This window comes from Rhinoderma darwinii, chromosome 4, assembly GCF_050947455.1.
Source record: "Rhinoderma darwinii isolate aRhiDar2 chromosome 4, aRhiDar2.hap1, whole genome shotgun sequence".
Lineage (NCBI taxonomy): Eukaryota > Metazoa > Chordata > Amphibia > Anura > Rhinodermatidae > Rhinoderma > Rhinoderma darwinii.
Genome location: NC_134690.1, coordinates 264,616,117 through 264,636,232, shown reverse-complemented (window position 1 = coordinate 264,636,232; position 20,116 = coordinate 264,616,117). Strand labels below are relative to the sequence as shown.

General features: G+C 44.2%; 1 protein-coding gene across 2 annotated transcripts in view; it reads left to right on the top strand.

The window, feature by feature from the left end:
• Nucleotides 1-2,501: 2,501 nt before the first annotated feature.
• LRP11 (LDL receptor related protein 11) overlaps nt 2,502-20,116 on the top strand; it is an 83,795-nt gene continuing 66,180 nt past the window's right edge. Inside the window, exons 1-3 of one of the 2 annotated variants that reach the window (XM_075862439.1) lie at nt 2,502-3,449; nt 9,944-10,101; nt 19,389-19,530. In XM_075862439.1, the coding sequence (XP_075718554.1) occupies nt 2,798-3,449; nt 9,944-10,101; nt 19,389-19,530 (952 nt within the window). In that variant the 5' untranslated portion in view covers nt 2,502-2,797. The remainder of the gene's footprint in view (nt 3,450-9,943; nt 10,102-19,388; nt 19,531-20,116) is intronic. The other variant, XM_075862437.1, reaches the window with a different exon arrangement.

The following is a 20,116-nucleotide window of genomic DNA, read 5'->3' as shown; positions in this document are numbered from 1 at the left end:
CGCCCGAATTAATTCTGAAAATAGGCCGTGTGAACATACCCTAAAGAGTTTGCTTTATTCAAGCGTGGTACTGTAACAGGATGCCACCTTTGAAACAAGTCAGTTTGCGAAATTTCTTTCCTTCTAGATCGTCCACACTAAACTGTGAGTGGTATTATTGCAAAGTAGAAGCATTTAGAAACCAATGCAACTCAGCCACGAGATGGCAGACCACGTAAAGTGCGGGGTGGACGAGTGCTGAGGAGCATAGTGCATAAAAGTCTTTAACACTCCTGCCACGATTACTGCAGCGTTTCAAGCCTCCTCTGACATTAACAGCCGCACAAAAACAATGCGCCATGGGCTCCATGGCATGGGTTTTCATGGCCAAGCAGCTGCATGCCAGCCTTACATCACCAAGAACAATGATGAATTGGTGTAAAGCACGCCGCCACTGGGCTCTGGAGCAGTGGAAATGTGTTCGGCCGAGCGACAAATCAACTTCTCTATCTGGCAGTCTGATGCACGAGTCTGGGTTTGGCGAATGCCAGGTGGACGTTACCTGTCTGACTGCATTATGCCAACTGTAAAGTTGGTGGAGGAGGGATAAAGCTATGGTGTTTTTCAGGGGTTGGTTGGCTTAGGCTCCTTAGTTCCACTTCAGGGAAATCTTAATGCTTCAGCATACCAAGACATTTTATACAATTGTATGGAAAACATTAAGAGGAAATAGACATGGACCGCACAATCCACAATGTATACGTTGATCTGAGCCGCTAGCCATAATTTATAAACATGAACATGAGGTTCTTTGTTAACATTTTGATCAAACTGTATAAGCCTACTTGCCACTTTACGGCAACCACTTTCAAAGTGGGTCGCTACTCTAACGGTTGCAGCACCGAATGGCGGCCACCGCCACCACAGCTCCGATCCTGCAGAGGGAGCAACCCAGCAGCCCAAAAGCACCCATTATATCAGACCGTGCCAAGCCTCCTTGGCTGTGGGCTACGTCCCCCCACATATGGAATAAGCTCACCTTACCATGCGCCCCCAGTGGCCAACTGAAAGCACAAGCAAGAGCAGAAACACTTATGAGGTAATTCCTGGATTAAATTCAGCTGGGTTTTTTTTCAAATGTGTGGCGTGCTGGTGCCAAGTAAGGGTATGTTCACACGCACTATTTACGGATGTAATTCAGGCGTTTTACGCCTGGAATTACGGCCGAAAATGCTGCTTGAAAGCGTCGGCAAACATCTGCCCATTCATTTGAATGGGTTTTACGATGTACTGTGCAGACGGTAATTTTTTTTTACGCGCTGCTGTCAAAATACGGTGCGTAAAAAAGATGCCCGCGTCAAAGAAGTGCCTGTCACTTCTTGGAACGTAATTGGAGCCGTTTTCCATTGACTCCATAGAAAAACAGCTCCAATTACGTCCGTAATGGACGCTGCAAAAAACGCCTGCACATGCCATTACGTCTGAAATTCAGGAGCTGTTTTCGCCTGAATTTCAGCCGTAACGGACGTACACGTGTGAACATACCCTTAGGCCTTATTCACACGAACGAGGTCGCCGTGAAGTGGCAAGTGGGCTTATACAGTTTGATCAAAATGTTAACAAAGAACCTCATGTTCATGTTTAGAAATCATGCCTAGCGGTTCAGATCAACGTATACATTGTGGATTGTGCGGTCCATGTCTATTTCCTCTTAATGTTTTCCATTTTATACAATTGTATGCTTCTAACTTTGTGGGAACAGTTTTGGGAAGGCCCTTTTCCTGTTCCAGCATGACTGTGCCCCATCGAGCACCTTTGAGATGAACTAGAATGGAGATTGCGAGCCTGGCCCTCTCGCCCAACATCAGTGTCTGACCTCACAAATGCTCTTCTGGATGAATGGGCAAAAATTCCCACAGACACAGTCCATAATCTTGTAGAAAGTCTCCCCAGAAGAGTGGAAGCTGTTTTAGATGCAATAAACTCCATATTAATGCCTAAGATTTAGAATGTGATGTCATGAAAGCTCCTGTAGGTATAATGTGTAGGTGTCACAATAATTTTGTGTATAAAGTGTATATCACAATAAAAGTACAGGAGAGGATGATTCCATTTGCGGAATATATTTTAGTGTGACTTTGTGAAACCTAGACTTTTTTCATTTTATGCCATAATAACACCAAATAAGAAAAAAAAACTTCTATGAAAATGGTACATCAGGAAAAAGCAAAAAGTACTTGAATTGCACGCGCACACGCACCCCTCCTTATACTGCCAGGTGTAGGGGGTGGGGAGTCCTCATGGTGGCTTATCTTGCTACGATGATGTAAATCACTTTTATAATTATAGCTTTTCACTAGAGAACATCAGGAACAGAGACTAGACAATAGAAATTAAATCTAGGAATATTATTAGCTTAGTAACAACACATATCATGGGCAAAGCGTGTGCCAGTTACCCATGATTCCTCACAATACATCAGGTGCTATTCAGGATGATGTATGTAATCCTCGGCAGGATGGAAATGACGTCACTAGGATGCGGGGAGGGCTGCGATGGGTGCTGTCCCTCCTCCATGGTGCTGACTAGTGCCCTCATCTATACACCTGGCATTGTGGAGACACCCCCACCACATCCTGATCACAAAGAGGCGGGGGAGATGATCCCGCACTGCCATGCTCTGGCCTAGGGCTGCTGAGTGCTGCCTTGTATCCCCATCTTCTGTCTGGCATCATAGATCTTCATCACCTCTCCCTGGCACAATGACACTGACAGACCCCCGATTGTGCTGACTGCCTGGTACTGAGAAGTCATCATCATGATCTACCAAATCCCGGTGATCTCCTGCCTCAGCCTGCTCACACTGCTGCTCTGCTGGGATCATGGGGGCTGCAGGAGGGTCTCCCAGGGCTCCCCTGCCCCACAGCTGACGGATCTCAGGTCCCAGATCTCCGGGGTGGAGGAACTCCTGGAGGAATTCCGCAAACAGCTGCAGCAGCAGAGGCAACAGCAGGAGCCAGGGCAGGAGGCAGAGGACTGGCCGCAGGAAGGGCACCGGCACCGACAGCACGGTAATGGACGGGATGAGGAGGAGGCTGCAATGCAACAACAGCTGCAGGAAGTGGCCGTGCGGCCCTCCGGAGACTCCGGGGAGGATCTGTGTAACTTTAACCAGCTGCAGGACTACATCATCCGCACGAAGGATTCACTGGAGGCCGGGGCCACCTTCCTGAAGGCTCCGAGCGAGGTGTACAGCTGGAAGCAATGCCTGGAGGTGTGCTGCTCCCTGCCGCGGTGCTCTGCCGCAGTGGTGGAGAGGTCAAGCAAGGGCTTCAACTGCTTCCTCTTTGACTGTACCCAGCGGGGGCACAGTGTGTGCCAGTTCTCTCCGCACAGGGACTACAGCAGCTTCACCCTTACAGGCCGCAATGCCTCCTGGGCTTCTCTGCGCCCTGTGACCAGCAGCCTGGGTAAGAGGTCAAGACTTACATAATAGTGCCCCCCTTGTATGTAAGGTCATTACCCTTATTCCCAATCCTAAAACCTCGTACCAAGTCATTTTCCACCTATAACTGCTATTTGGTGAAATACGGTGCCCAAAGAGTGCTGCAAAAATATCCAACTTTGTTCACACTGCATTTGCTGTGTACGTTTAATATATATGCCGGGATGGCTCCTGACGTACATGTTAAACGTATCCATAGGCTTCTATTTACCTGACGGAGGCCCTTTTGGCCTCCATATGTTCATTTTAACATGGGAGCCTATGGGTGACATATGCCACTGTATTGCATGCGTCACAGGCATTCATTTAACATATACGTTAAATAGATGCTATATTAGCCTATGGGTGACAGATGCCACTGTCACTGCCTCCGTTTAACATATACATTGGAAGCTTTTCCCCGCGTATACGTCAAACGGAGATCAAACACCCACACGGGCTCAATCACCCATCCAAAGGTCAAAAGTATATAGACAACTTATTGTCACATTCATATGTGCTTGTTAAACATCTAAGGCTTCGTTCACATCTGTGTCGGGACTCCATTCATGGGTTCCATCGGACCTTTCCGTCAGAGTCATGGACGGAATCCAAACTGAAACAAGCGGAAACCATAGGTTTCCATTTGCATCACCATTAATTTCAATGTTGATGGATCCGATGGAAATGGTTTCCGTTTGTCACCGTTGTGTAAGGGTTCCTTTGTTTTGACGAAAGCAATACTGCGCTATTCATTCCGTCAAAACAACGGAACCCTTACACAATGGTGACAAACGGAAACCATTTGCGTCTGATCCATCACCATTGAAATCAATGGTGATGCAAACGTAAACCTATGGAAAGCCCCAACGGAACCCATGAACGGAGTCCCGACGCAAATGAGAACGACGCCTTATTCAAAGCCATGTCCTCTGACCCTGTCCCTTAATGATAGAGTACCTCAAGGAAGGGAGGCAGTTCCTACTCCTTGACATACTATTATGTGGAGGTGATTGCGTTGGCATTGCCAGTGTGCCCATGTGATCAGCAGTAATATATAACTGCACTCCCACAACAACTGCCGGGATCAGAGAAAACTCCAATCAAAGCTTTTAAACTCTTAAGTGCTTCAAACAAACCTGATAGGAGCACAGATCAAGACAACAAGGCTGGCGCCTGCAGCGGGCAGGGTGTGTCCTAACAGTTGCCTTTACATACTTTAATAAAAAAATTCCAAAATGCTGACATTTCACGTGACATTTCAGAATAAGGGTATGTTCACACGCTGAGAGGCAGTTACGTGTGAAAAGACAGACTGTTAACAGCTGCCTCGTTTCACACGTAAAAGCTCCTCCTCGTAATTTACGAGGCGTCTGAGACGCTCGTAAACCTTGAGCCGTGCTTCATTGATTTCAATGAAGAACGGCTCAAATTACGTGGCAAAGAAGTGCCCTGCACTTCTTTGCCGAGGCAGTAAATTTACGGGTCGTCGTTTGACAGCTGTCAAACGACGACTCGTAAATAACAGGTCGTCTGCACAGTACGTCGGCAAACCCATTCAAATGAATGGGCAGATGTTTGCCGACGTATTGTAGCCATATTTTCAGACGTAAAACGAGGCATAATACGCCTCGTATACGTCTGAAATTTGGCCGTGTGAACATACCCTAAGCTGGAAGAAGAAACAATGACATCAGCATTCCAAAAAGCAAATCTTTTTATCGTCCCATAGTACAGACACCAGCAACGTCTTGGCTCTAAGTGAGACTTTTTCAAGCTATAAAAGAGGCTCACTTAGAGCCGAACCATTGCTGGTGTCTGAACTATGGGACGATAAAAAGATTTGCTTTTTTGAAATGCCGTCATTGTTTTTTCTTCCTGTGAATCCTTGTGTGGGCCCATAAAGACGGTCAGTTGCATTCTTGCATCCCCATTTAAAGTGATGGTGGTGCTGTTCCCATCCCTATTTCTACAATATTTCAAAATAAGCAGTCCTATGTGTGTACATGAGGAATAACACTATTTATGGCCATCGTAGGACTTGTATTCTGCATTGTTTAATAGTCCCCCGTCCCCCCCCCTCTGCAGGCTCTATCTCTAATTCTCAGTTTTCTCTGAGCTAGTGGGAAGCTGGTGCTACACATTTAGTGGGCAAGTTTCCTCCTGGATTCTATCAAAACCAGATTTGTCTATAAGGCCCCATGCACACGGCCATGCCCATAATCACGGACGCATTTTCGGAACGTGCTCCCGTACTTGGTATGGAAGAACAGCCTGTAAAATACAAAAGAACGGACATGTTCCATAATTTTCGGGAACATTTCTACGGCACAGACACCCATCTGTAGCGATACGGAAAGGTGTCCGCGGCCAATAGAACTGAATGGGTCCGTAATTGCGGACAATTTTTACGGTCGTGTGCATGGGGCCTAAGACAGTTGGTGAAGCATGATTCAGCACTCTAGAGAACTAGTTTTCACTTCTCTGGGGTTCCATGGTTGTGTGCTTCATGCCACTCCATCTGACAACTCCGCATTGTGCACGGTGATCTCAGGCTTGTCAGTGACCATTTGGTCATAGATGCCCAGCCAAGCATGAATAGTTCTTGCACTGAAGGTGCTTTTAGATGGACTTTGTAAATCAATAATGGAAGTTCTAAGAAAGAACATAGACTTTCATAGACTTTCATATGCTGAGGGCTTCAGCACTTGATGGTACCCTTTTCACATAGAAAAGGGATTGATTTGACCATTGTTAGGCTGGGTTCACACGAGCACATTAACGTCCGTAATGGACGGACGTATTTCGGCCGCAAGTCCCGGACCGAACTCAGTGCAGGGAGCCGGGCTCCTAGCATCATAGTTATGTACGATGCTAGGAGTCCCTGCCTCTCTGCAGGACAACTGTCCCTTACTGTAATCATGTTTTCAGTACGGGACAGTAGTTCCACACAGAGGCAGGGACTCCTAGCATCGTACATAACTATGATGCTAGGAGCCCGGCTCTCTGCAGTGTGTTCGGTCCGGGACTTCCGGCCAAAATACGTCCGTCCATTACGGACGTTAATGTGCTCGTGTGAACCCAGCCTTAGTGTCAGTGAGGTATCCCACGATATATAGCCAGATTTAAGGTTCTCTTTGTTGGGACAACTATGTGACCAGAGCTTTGAAGAAGCTTTAGAAATCACCCCATTCTTTTATTTAGGTGCTGAACAATGTAACGATGCTGATTTGGGTAGTAGAACAGTGAATGAAAGATAGAACGCCTGTCCCATTGTAGGATATCTGCAGCGAAGTATGGGGCATTGTTTATTAACATATTGCTTGTCCATATAGGCAGTTTAGGGAGTTCGTCTTGACATACCACAGGATCCCGTTGCCGGACGTTTTTTCTCGATCACACCATTCTCAGTTTACTCTCGACACCATTGCATAATAAAACCCCAGACGTTTTTATACCTGTCTCGGCTGATCTAGTTCCGATGACCATGTCTCGTTCAGTCACTCTCTTTTTCCACTGTAATGTGGATTCACACTGAAACTGATTCACAAAAAATTGCTGACTCAATTTTACGGTGTCAGATTTCCATATAGGGAAGCTCCAATTGTGAAAGGGCAGATGTCTCTTATAAAGTGGACATATGTAAAATTAATAATATATGGTACATTCACCAAAAAAAAAAGACGAAAATGTGGTGAAAAAATAATTATTCATTAGCGAGTTGTTTGGAAAATAGTCACTGGTGTCTAACGTTTTTTTTGCTTTGGTGTCTAGGAAAGTTATTTTTTGCTGTGCAGAAGAAAAGTAAAACTGTCTCCGAGCTTGGTGTTGGTGTGAGTGGCCCATAAAGTCTAGAGTATTTGGTCTAGTCCTGCTATTGAGTCCACTCTGCTAAGCCAGAACTTGATAGGCAGCACCCATATTAGTCCACGTGGATGTCTAGTACTGTATCTGTACACTGATCACAAATGGTATATACATGTATATGTGGTTAGGTTGCTACATCTAGTAGGGTTAAAGAGTTTGTTCACTTGTAGACATCTATTTTTTATTTTTAAAGGGTAACTAAACTTTCAGAAAACTTCTGACATGTCATAGCGACATGTCAGAAGTTTTGATTGGTGGGGGTCTGAGCACTGAGAGCACCCACTCGGGTGAGCGCTGAGCCGTTTGTTTTTTGTTTGGCTTTTCTCGGAAAGCTGAAGTAACGGTGTACAAACTCAATAGGGAGTCGGAAACCCCCACCAATCGGTAATACTAAGCGGCAGAAGCGCCCGTGTGAGCGCTAAGCCGCTTAGTTTCTGATTGGCTTTTCTCGGATAGCTGAGCAGTTGGTGTACAGGCTCAATAGAAAGTCTATGAGCCCGTACTCCAACTGCTCGGCTTTCTGAGAAAAGCCAATCAGAAACCAAGAGGCTCAGCGCTCACTCGAGCGCTTCTGCCGCTTTGTTTAAACTATCGGTGGCGGTCTCGGTGCTCAGACCCCCACCGATTAACACCTCTGACATGTTACTATGACATGTCAGAAGTTTTCGGAAAGTCTAGTTACCCTTTAAGTATAAAGCCATCTGCCCCAGTTGCTTAGAGAACTTTGCCCATCAGATGATCATGGCTGCTGGTTTACCTTGGGCTCACCATCCAGCTACACAGAACTGGTTTACGAAACAACTTTAACTACATAAACCCTATTATAATATCCGCACACAAATGCCATATCTTGATTATAGACAAATAACCCCCATATAGTGACAAACCCACAAAGCTAACGTTTGGGTTTATCTACTGCTGGGTTCTCTGGTCCTGTTGTGGTCCAGTCTGACCTTGACTACTCCGCTTCTTGGTTTAGGCTCAATTTTTCATATGTGCGCCTCAAGGATAACACTTCACGTACTAAATGTCTTAACATCCAAACGATGCCTTGAAAGTATAGTCTTCTAAATTCAGATAAATGAGATTGATGTAGTACAATTACTATGGATGATACTTGATACAATATCTCAATTCAACATGTTTCCATCATACAAACAAAACAGTCAATTAGTAGTTTATGAAACGAACATTACCTTCCTGAGATTAACCAGATGGCATAGCAGATGGTGATGTGCCCCATACACAGCACATCACTGTATATAATATGCCCACTGATGTACAATACAAAATATGTTTACAATATGTTTCTAGTATTATCTTTACTTGATAGTAAAGATTTACAAAGTTGTGAGATGATGATAAATAAATTTACTGAAATGATAAATGACTTTGTTTCATTTTATGACCATAGACTGGCAAGTGCAAAGGGAAAGTGGAATAGTTGCTCATAGCAACCAACCAGATTGCTTCTTTCATTTTCAAAAGGGCCTCTTGAAAATGAGAGCTTAGACCTGATTGGCTGCTATGGGCAACTTCTCCACTTTTGCATTGCACCAGTTTTGATAAATCTTTCCCAAAGAATTTTCCTTACTTTTTCTGTTTCCTATACTGCATGACTAATGCCTCATGCACACAACCATTGTGCCACTCGGGCCGTTTTTCACGGCATCCGAGTGGCACCCGATAGTCTTCACGGACCCATTCACTTTAGCGGGTGAATCGGGTCAGTGATAAATGGTCCGAGTCTCCGATCCAAGGAAAGATAGAACATGTCCTATCTTTCCTCGGATCACTGACGGAACTCGGACGGCACACACGGTCGTGTGCATGAGGTGTAACTGTATTGTCAGGGGCCTTCCAGGTAAAAAATGCTCTCCCTACTGGATAATATATGATAATTTATCTGCCCTGATTTAGCAACAGAATATATGGATTGTTTTGTCTAGTAGTGTAGGTGTCAATATTTACACAGTGTGTAATAAATCTCCTTTACTACTTTAGTACTCCTTCACTACCTTTTATGTATTTAAGGCTTCGTTCACATCTGCGTCAGGGCTCTATTCTGACATTCCGTCTGAGCTTTTCGTCAGAACGGAGCCCTGACTGACACAAACGGAAACCATAGGTTTGTGTTTGCATCACCATTGATTTCAATGTTGACGGATCCGGTGCAAATGGTTTCCATTTATCCCAGTTGTGCAAGTGACCTGTCGTTTTGACGGAATGAATAGCTTACTTGACTATGGTATTGCTTCCGTCAAAACAACGGAACCCTTGCACAATTGAGACAAACGGAAACCATTTGCACCGGATCCATCACCATTGCAATCAATGGTGATGCAAACAGAAACCTATGGCTTCCTTTTGTGTCAGTCAGGGTACCGTTCTGACGGGAAGCTCAGACGGAACGCCAGAACGGAGCCCTGACGCAGATGTGAACGAAGCCTTAAATACATAAAAGGTAGTGAAGGAGTACCGAATTAGTAGTAAAGGAGATTTATTACCCACTGGGTAAATATTGACACCTACACTCCTAACTTGGAAAATGTCTGCCTATATGTCAAACAATATTAACATATCTGATTTCAAAGATGAATATTCCTCTTCCAGATACTGACAAACCACCATATAGCAATGCAGGACAAGACGTGGTACTTCAACTGCCTGTAGATTGGGTTGTACTGGATGGACGTGAGAGCAGTGATGACCATGCCATTATTCGATATGAGTGGACTCTGCTTCAAGGGGACCCTTTAGTAGACATGAAGGTATGATTCGAATTTAATTTGGGCATGTCTAACACTTTAGTCTCACACATTGAGCCTCATTTGTCATCTGGCCTTGAAGCAACCAATCAGAGCTCAGTTTAAGAAATATAATCTGATCTCTAATTGGTTGCTATGAGCTATAAAGCCAGTTTTTCTGTTAGGCAGTGTTATTCTAAATCTACTCCAGTGTATGATACATTGTCTTAGGCCCCATGCACACAACCGTATCCGTGATTACAGGCACGGCCGGCCGCGGACAGTCATCCGCATTTGTGAAACGTGCTCCCATTATAAAGTATGGCAGCATGGTCCGTAAAATAAAAAAATAGGACATGTCCTATTTTTTCCGGAAGGTTTCTACGGCCTGGGCACCTTCCCGTAAATATACTGTATATATAGTAAAAATAATGGAATGACCCTGGTAAGCTGCAGTGTTTTGGGTATTTTGGCTGTTCAGAGGATTCCCAATTGGTATCTGTGACAATATACAGGATAGTTATCTTGACCTGTGTTAGAAGTAGGCATAAGCGAAGTTCCCGAATTTTGTTTGGTCCGATTCGGTTGAATTTGTCACGAATGGAAGGTGACCTGATTAACCTGAAAAGTCGTCTATGAAACTCTAAGGTAATCTAGGACTGTATTTAACCCCTTTTAAGTTCTTTAATCCCAAGACAGCATTAGTAATGTCAAAATGACAGCAACGTATATGGTTATGGGTAAACAGATGGTAGCCAGTTGTAACAAACAGCCTGTTTTACATACCACTGCACCAGTGGCGTAACTACCGCCTTAGCAGCCGTAGCGGCTGCTACGAGGCCTGCGGCATGAGTGGGCCCATGTCGCCCGCCGGCACGGACCCCCACCATGGCTGGAGGCTCCGCTAGCAGCCGCTATGGCTGCTACAGCGCGATGCCACTGAACACTACGGCAGAGCAGGGAGGTATCTCCCCGCTCTGCCATTAAACGGGTTGTTCCTACATAAGACATGTATCCCCTATCCTGTGAATAGGGGATACATGTGTGATCGCTGGCAGCGATAAGGAAAACGGGGGACCAAAAGTCTCCTGAAGTTCTCCATCACAAACCTCGGACTTCCGGGGTCTGTGTTGGCACCTCCGTAGAAATTAAAGGAGCGCCGGTCGTGCTTGTGCGCTTGCGTGACCAGCGCTCCTTTCATTTTTATTGAGCTGCGCAGACTCCGAAAGTCAGAGATTAGTCATGGAGAACTTCGGGGGACTTTCAGTCCCCCGTTCTCCCTACCGCTGCCAGCGATCACACATGTATCCCCTATCCTGTGGATAGGGGATACATGTCTTTTGTAGGACACACTGTACGTCGGATTTTTTTGGGGGGTTGTGGCTGTACGGCGTTACCTACATGGGGGGGGGCTTTATGGCGTTACCTACGGGGGGTGCTGTATGGCGTTACCTAAAGGGGGGGGCTCTCTATGGCGTTACAGGGGGGGCTTTATGGAGTTACCTACAGGGGGGGGGCTGTATAGCGTTACCTACAGGGGGGGCTGTATAGCGTTACCTACAGGGGGGGCTGTATAGCGTTACCTACAGGGGGGGCTGTATAGCGTTACCTACAGGGGGGTTCTGTATGGCGTTACCTACAGGGGGGTTCTGTATGGCATTATCTACAGGGGGGATGTATGGCATTATCTACAGGGGACTCTGTATGGCGTTATCTACAGGGGGTCTCTGTATGGTGTTATCTACAGGGGGTCTCTGTATGGCGTTAGCACCATACAGCCCCCACTGTAGAGAACGCCATACAGAGTCCCCCCCTGTAGATAACGCCATACAGCTCCCTCTGTAGATAGCACCATACAGCCCCCTCTGTAGATAGCGCCATACAGCCCCCTCTGTAGATAGCACCATACAGCCCCCCCTGTAGAGAACGCATAAACTTAGTATGCCTGCCCACATCGTGTTGTTTCTTGATCGTCCTGGAGAGTGACGAATCAATGGCTTTTTAGTCTATTTATTTGAAATATATTGTCGTTGAACACGGGCACTGTATAACTGCTTGACGCAGAATAATATGCCAATTTTGGGTGTGCTACTATTAGCAATTAGGTATATGCAAAACAAAGAGTGACGTCACTTCCGTGAAATCTGTATCTTCTAGCAGCGGCATGCTGTCAGCACCACAAATTAAATTTAAATCTATGTATTTAAAATAAAAATTACACTCGGACACAGACTGAAGTTTAATAGAGCTGTATAAATCCTTGACAAAACACAATATGGCGATTATTTTTGGCACTATTAGATATATGCAAAACAATGAGGTGACGTCACATCCGTGACATCTTTTTCAGAAGGCAGGGGCATGGTATCAACACCAGGATTAAGAAAATTTGTGAATGATATGATAAGGATGGGTGATTTACAAATTAATGTAAGAACTGTATAGCTGCAGCAGCGCTCACTCACAGCAATGGCTGCCTGTGCCTGCCTAACTACCACACTGACACTGACTGACTCTTATCTCCCTCAAAAATCGAAATCTCTATGAAATTATTGTAAATCTAACTATCTATTCTCTTCTCCCCACTATGAAAACACACTCACTGACACTAATCCACTATCCTTCTGCATTCTGTGTTTTACTATCTCTCAATATCTGTCTGACGTCCTCTCGGTATCCCACAAAACTGCATTTCCTGGTTGGGCTGTTTATAGTGGCTAGTACTCATATGACTGTCATCCACTGAGTCACTCACACCTTTACCCCCCATAATTGGCTGTGCTAAAGGGAGGTCTACTTGCAAGGAATAATGGGGAAGCCCACCGGGCCACCTCCCGAGGTCATGTGATCTTGCTTCTCTGACTAATTGTCTTCTAATCTGTAAAATGGCGGTCGCCGTTTTGAGCAATTCGTGCTGGACGAAAGCTAAAAGTTTAGATTCTCTGAAATTTGTAACAAATTTGATTTGTAAAAAATAAATTCGCTCATCTCTAGTTACAACATCAAATTATAGGTTTGCGAAACTCCGATTTTATCATAGCGACAACCACTATTGGCATTCATTACAGTGCACATAGCAGTTGTCACACCTAATTGGCATTTGAATGCACATTGTACTCTGTTTTATTTCTAAATGGATAACAGCCTGCCTTCTTTTTAGCTATACCTATTCTTATATTTAAGTATATTCCTGTTTGCTAGTGTCTGCAAACATTGTTTAAATCTATGTTCAGCAGTAACTGGGAAATATATAGCCATCAAAATATCCAATTTCCATTGAATTAGACATGCGAACAAAGACGCTACAGATGAAAATGTACAAGACCAATGAACCATAAAGAGCAGAGCGGATTTGCAACAATGGTTCCTTATGCTCTACCTGGAAACATCGTCTATATGTTATGAGATATTGCTTTGCCTTGGAAAACATGAGCAGTCCAAATATAGTATTTGAACGTACTATTGTAGCATAAATTCTTCTGAACCAAAATAATTGTGCACATTAGGGATGGATAGGCTATCATTTTGGTCATTGGTGCATGTACAGACACTGAAAATATATGCACATCCATACATATCTGACAATTTTTACATGATGTCTACTTGTACTTGTGTTTTTTGAGGCTTTTAAAAGGTAGATTAAACAAAAACCTTTTGAATTCCATGGAGAAAAGTAATACTCGGGGCATGCTGTGTTTTGAAAAGACGCTATTGGTCACAAAAATGCAACCCAAAATGCTATGTGTGTAGAGATATTCATATGTGCATCTAAACTTACAGCAAACATCTGGCTGCAGCATTTTTAGATTGAAAAACTGTGAAAAAGGCACCTAAACGTTGTTTGTGATTTTAACATTAATGGGAAATTCAGCTAAAAACATTAAAGGGGTTGTCTGGGCATGGGGCGTTTTTTCATACTAATGACCTATCCACAGGATAGGTCATCAATATATGATCGGTGGGGGTCCGACACCTGGACCCCCACCGATCAGCTGTAAGAGCAGACATGCCGCTTTTTCCCCCTCAGTTTTTAGGCGCCAATTCCGATGCGATTTCCGCATGAAAAAAACTCAGTGTGAACTAGGCCTTAAACTTAGACAACTTCAATATAGACGAGGCAGGCAGACTCACCAAACTGATCACCGTAGTTCATTATGTATGATAGATTGGGCACATCTTGGGCTGGGTTCACACCTACGTTGTGCTGTTCCGTTGTTCTGCTCCGTCAGAGGAGTAGAAGGGAATATCGGAGCCAACAGTTGCCGACGGAACCTATTGACTTTAATAGGTTCCGTCAGCTTTCCGTCTGGGTGTCCGTGATTTTACCGGACACAATAGCGCAGCATGCTACGCTATATTTCTCCGGTAAACCCTGCCATATCTGCGACGTAGGCCCCTAATGGAGCCTGTGACACAGATGTAAATAGAGCCTTAGAGACTTTTCTCTTCCTTACTCCACCTCTTGTTGCACTTTGGCACATTTATGATATGCCCCCTTTCCGTTAATCCATGCTTCTTCTCTAGACGCTTTTCAAAACTGTCCAGTTAGGCTCAAAAAGTGTCTAAAACACATAATAAATGTTGTGCAAGGCATGTACGCCAGTATTTTCTTCTGCCACATTTATCATAGTAATCTCCCCCATTGGTTCTGTTTTGGTTTCATTTGCACTTCAAGAAAAAAAAAAGGTAAAGTAAAAAAATAAATAAAATGTGTTATTCCAAAAGGTGAATATTTTGTAGTAGACATTTAGGCATTGAAGGCCTTGGTCACAAAATGGTTAAAGGATACCTGTGAGCAGATCCCCTACTAGGTTTCATTTGGTAGAACTCCCAGGAGAAAAAAAAAAGGAACTCATTGTTTTTTCTATTCAGAGAAGCATATGAGAAAAAAACACCAGTTAATACCCCATACCCAGAGCATTCTGCCTTTAAAAAAAACAAAAAAGAAACGTCACTGACCCAAAAAATGTGCCTAAAGGCCATAAAAACAGCGCAAACAAAAAAAGAAGCGTTGTTTGTAGTGCATTTTATATTTTACTATAGACTTTCAGCTAACATCTGGCCGCAGTCAGACTACTTGTCAGGGAAGAAAAAAATCACCCCAGACACAGCCTGCAGGGCTGGATTAAGGTTAGCGGAGGCCCCTGTGCAAAATAATTGGTGGGGGCCTCTATCCCACCTCTGGAACCTGAACCACGTGACTCCTTATAGCAGCCACATATACCATAGGAGAGATGGCCACGCATTCGCAGGGCACTTTCCACTAAAGCCTATGGGAGTTACGGAGATAGCCAAGCCAGTGACTAGCTTACACGTATGCATCTCCACCCCTTCTCGGTTGGATGGGACTGCCAAACAGCCTTCAGGGGATACCCGTATTTCTAAGAGAAGTGGGTCCCAGAAGTGAGCGGTGTATAAACTACACATAAATTCTGACTAGCAGTGACTGGTGGAACCGTCCTGGCAAGTGGTAGAGGTACCGTAGTACCCCAAGGTGGTAGAGGCACCAGCGCATGTGCGGATAGCATTCTGCAACGGAAAAATTCTACGCAGAAATTTAAACCATTTATATGTTGCAGATTTTGTTTTAACCCATAAGAATACAAGGTGTAAATTTCCGCAGCAGATTTTTCTGCTACGGAAATTTACGCCACGTGTGACCTCACCCATAAGGTATCCAGAGCTTTAGGGCATGACCACACGTGGCGGATTTCCTCCGCAACTGTCCGCATCAATGCCGCACAGAATCTGCGTTGCAGATTCTGCTGCGGATCTGCACAAAATGTGCAGTACATTGATGCGGACTAGCTGCTGCGGACTGCGGTAAAAGTGCTTCCCTTCTCCCTATCAGTGCAGGATAGAGAGAAGGGACAGCACTTTCCCTAGTGAAAGTAAACGATTTTCATACTTACCGGCCGTTGTCTTGGTGACGCGTCCCTCTTTCGGCATCCAGCCCGACCTCCCTGGATGACGCGCCAGTCCATGTGACCGCTGCAGCCTGTGCTTGGCCTGTGATTGGCTGCAGCCGTCACTTAGACTGAAACGTCATCCTGGGAGGCCGGACTGGAGACAGACGCAGGGAGTTCTCGGTAAGTATGAACTTATTATGTTTTTTTACAGATACATGTATATTGAGATCGGTAGTCACTGTCCCGGGTGCAGAAACAGTTACTGCCGATCGCTTAACTCTTTCAGCACCCTGGACAGTGACTATTTACAGACGTCTCCTAGCAACGCTCCCGTCATTACGGGAGCCCCATTGACTTCCTCATTCTGGCTGTAGACCTAGAAATACATAGGTCCAGCCAGAATGAAGAAATGTCATGGTAGTAAAACCAATACGCTCCGCAGCACACATAATATCTGCGGACTTCATTGCGGAATTTTGACTCTCCATTGAAGTCAATGGAGAAATTCCGCCATGAGTCCGCCACTGCTCCGCAACAGACAGAGCATGCTGCGGACACCAAATTCCGCTCCGCAGCCTATGCTCCGCAGCGGAATTTTACGCCTCGTCTAAACGAACACTGCTAAATTAAAGTGTAAGTCAATGGACAAACGGCACCGCTGCGGATTAACGCTGCGGAGTGTCCGCAGCGGAATTTAAGTGAAATTCCGCCACGTGTGAACCCAGCCTAATAACTGGTGGTATACAGTAGCATCGGAAAACACTTTATGCTATGGGAAATGTATAGCAATTGTAATATAAAAGAGACCTAATCCTAGGCACATTTATGAAAACTGTAGCAAAATGAAATGATTTAGAACAGATTTGCCTGGTAAATGTTTGGTGAATACACAAAAGTATACGTAGTGATACATTAACAGACGCCCGTTAAGAAGAACAGATGGCAGATGATAGGGTCATGTGTTGGTAGAAACATAGCCGCTAGACCTTGTACAAATAGCGGCAATATCTGATCATCTAATCTGTCACAATTGCTGCTTTAATATTTCCATTATTTATCCAGTTTCATCACCAATGAAATAATTACAACCAGCCATACTCAAAATTGTTGGTTTATGTTGTTTTTATTATTGATTTGGTGGAAGTTTAAGGAAAGCACAGATGCTATAAAAACAGTGGAACATTTTAAAAGTTGTCTAGGAATACTAACCAGACAGCCCCCTAACCGGATTATCAGGATTTTATTAACTTGGCCATAAAGGCCCATTTTTCTAAAATTTAAATATGTTTGTAATGTTTATTAAAGATGTTGCCCCATTTTCCCCTTTTTTCTTATGCCTCCGTGTGTGTATCAGACATGTCACCTCACAGCATTGATCCCATTAAACCTGGTATAAAGCACATACGGTATTCTACTGTAAGATCATTGCATTAGTAGTCAAATATAGCAGTAATGTTGGGATGTTGTACTCTGCTGCCTTGCCGTCATTGAAGAAACCATGTATTTGTAGAAAATTATGGTCATATGTATGTGAGCTGAAAGGCTTATTCCATTTTTCGCAAATAAATGTTTGATTTTTTTTTAACAATGAAAACTTAATGGACTGTAATGGACGAAACGTATTTCGGCTGCAAGTCCCGGACCGAACACACTGCAGGGAGCCGGGCTCCTAGCATCATAGTTATGTACAATGCTAGGAGTCCCTGCTTCGCTGCAGGACAACTGTCCCGCACTGAAAACATGATTACAGTGTGTTCGATCTGGGATTAGCGGCCGAAATACGTTCCGTCCATTACGGACGTAACACGGTCGTGTGAATCCAGCATAACAATACTGAAGTGTTTAGACAGTGAATAGACATTCCACGGGATGTCTATTCACAATCTCTGCACTTCGTTACTCTGTCTGTGGTAGTTACAGCAGAGGAAGCGTGATCTTGCGAGATCTCGCTGTAAATGACAGGTTACAACGAGATCACGCTTCCTCTGTTGTAACTACCACAGACAGAGTAACGAAGTGCAAAGATTGTGAATAGACATTCCGTGGAATGTCTATTCACTGTCTAAACACTTCAGTATTGTTAATGTGTTAGTATAAGACAGCACATAAGGATCTAGCAGGATCCCTATGCGCTGAGTAAATGAATGGAGAGGAGTGCATGACGCTGATTGGTCAGCGTCATACACTCCTCTGTACAACGCCCACTTGGTCTAAAGTAAAAATACGCCCAGTTGGGCATTAAGCAACTCATTAGCATAAATCTAAAATCGCTAATAAAGTGGTGAAAACAGATCGTTTTATTAAATAAAAACCACTGCTGTCACCTACATTATAGCGCCAATCTCCTTATGTAGGAGATAGGGCACTTATAATGTGGTGACAGAGTCTCTAAGTATGGATGTGAATATGGATGAGAATAAGAGGCTTCATTTTTTTCAAGCTTCCTTGTCTTCTTTTTATAAAATACAGTCTCGATGCAATGAGATGACAGTAGATCATGCCTGAATGAAAAACAGATGTACAAAATATGTCTTGGCGGCATTGACTAGCTTTATCTCCATATTCAGGGCGCTATTAAATATGGGCCTAATATAGACAGGAAATACACTTTCGTGAGAGAGGCCTAACAATTATTTTACTTTATGTTTATACTGCTCTAAAAGATAGAAACAGTACTGCATGTATTGTTTACCCTGAGGTCTGCAAAAAAGCTTTCAGTAAGACTTCATTCGCACGAGCGTGTCCGATTTGCGTGCGCAAAAACGGACGGTATTTCCTGCATTTCATGTCCGTGTGCCATCAGTGTGCCTCCCATTCCGCATCAGTGTGCTTTGCGTGTGTCATCCGATTTTTATACCCGTGATTCTCTTCTGCAACACTTCCTTTTTTTATTTTTAGGCATTTCTTTAGCAACTGATGCGTGAAACATGGACAGCACACGGATGTCGTCCGTCTGCTGTCTGTGTTTTTCACTCACCCATAGACTTTTATGGGCGACAAGGTCTACAAAAATGGACCAAAATAGGACATGCAGTGAGTTTCACGCAACGGACATTCGCTGCGTGAAAAATCAGACATGTCTGAATAGCCCTATTGACTTGCATTGGTCCGTGTTCTGTCAGTTATTTCAACTTACAGCACACGGACGCGGAATACACTCGTCTGAATGAGCCCTAAAGGGAGGAGATCTGCACTTTCAGGCGGGAGGCAAGATCCTTTAGGAACAGGTCGGTTGTTATGAGCAATTACACCTTTTTATCTGTTTGTATACTGTACACAAGGCCCAGCAACTTTGTGTCTGTTCAGTAATGCCAATAACGTAAATTCATATCATTTTTCTAGGAGTGATTACAAGAATTGGATACAAATGTCTACAGTTACTAACATGTGGTGTTTCTATAGGTTCCTCAACCAGGTACAATGAGGCTTTCCCATTTACAAGAAGGAGTTTATACCCTGCAACTGACTGTAACTGATACATCTGGTCAGAAGAGTTCAGACAATGTATCCGTCAGCGTCCTCCCTGAAGAACATCATAAGTCAGGTAGGTTCTTACATATTATTGATGAAAACAACAGCCCCAAAACAATCCTATACATAGTTAAAGAGGTTGTGCACTATGTATAATTCCTTCCTGTTGGAAAGTTCCCCCAATGATAAGCAGGTGACTGGGTGTTCTGCTGCTGAAACTCCCAGCATATTTCTGTAATATTTGGGGGAATCTGGCAGCAAGTGTTTAATTTTACTGCAGCGCCACCACAGGTTAAATGAAGCATTATACAGTGCCCAATTAAATTAGTGGGCTGTACGTGTAATGCAGGGATGTGTTGGGTCCTCCAGATCACAATTAATGTAAGAGCATCTAGTTTTTTTGCTTCCGACAGAGGTATACATTGGAAAGGAGTCTTAACATATACATCCAAAAAGAAGGTAGCAACATCTCCCATTTATAGGCATACAGTGGGATATGTCGCCCCATGGGCATATATATGAACTGTGACGTTAGGAGCATTAAGATGCCAAAATCCCGAATTGTGTGTTGGTGGTGTTGTATGTCCCCCCTCCGTTTTCTAGTGGATGTATCAAGAAAGTGGTGGAGGAACTGGCTAGGTACCCGGAGGTGCCGTTAC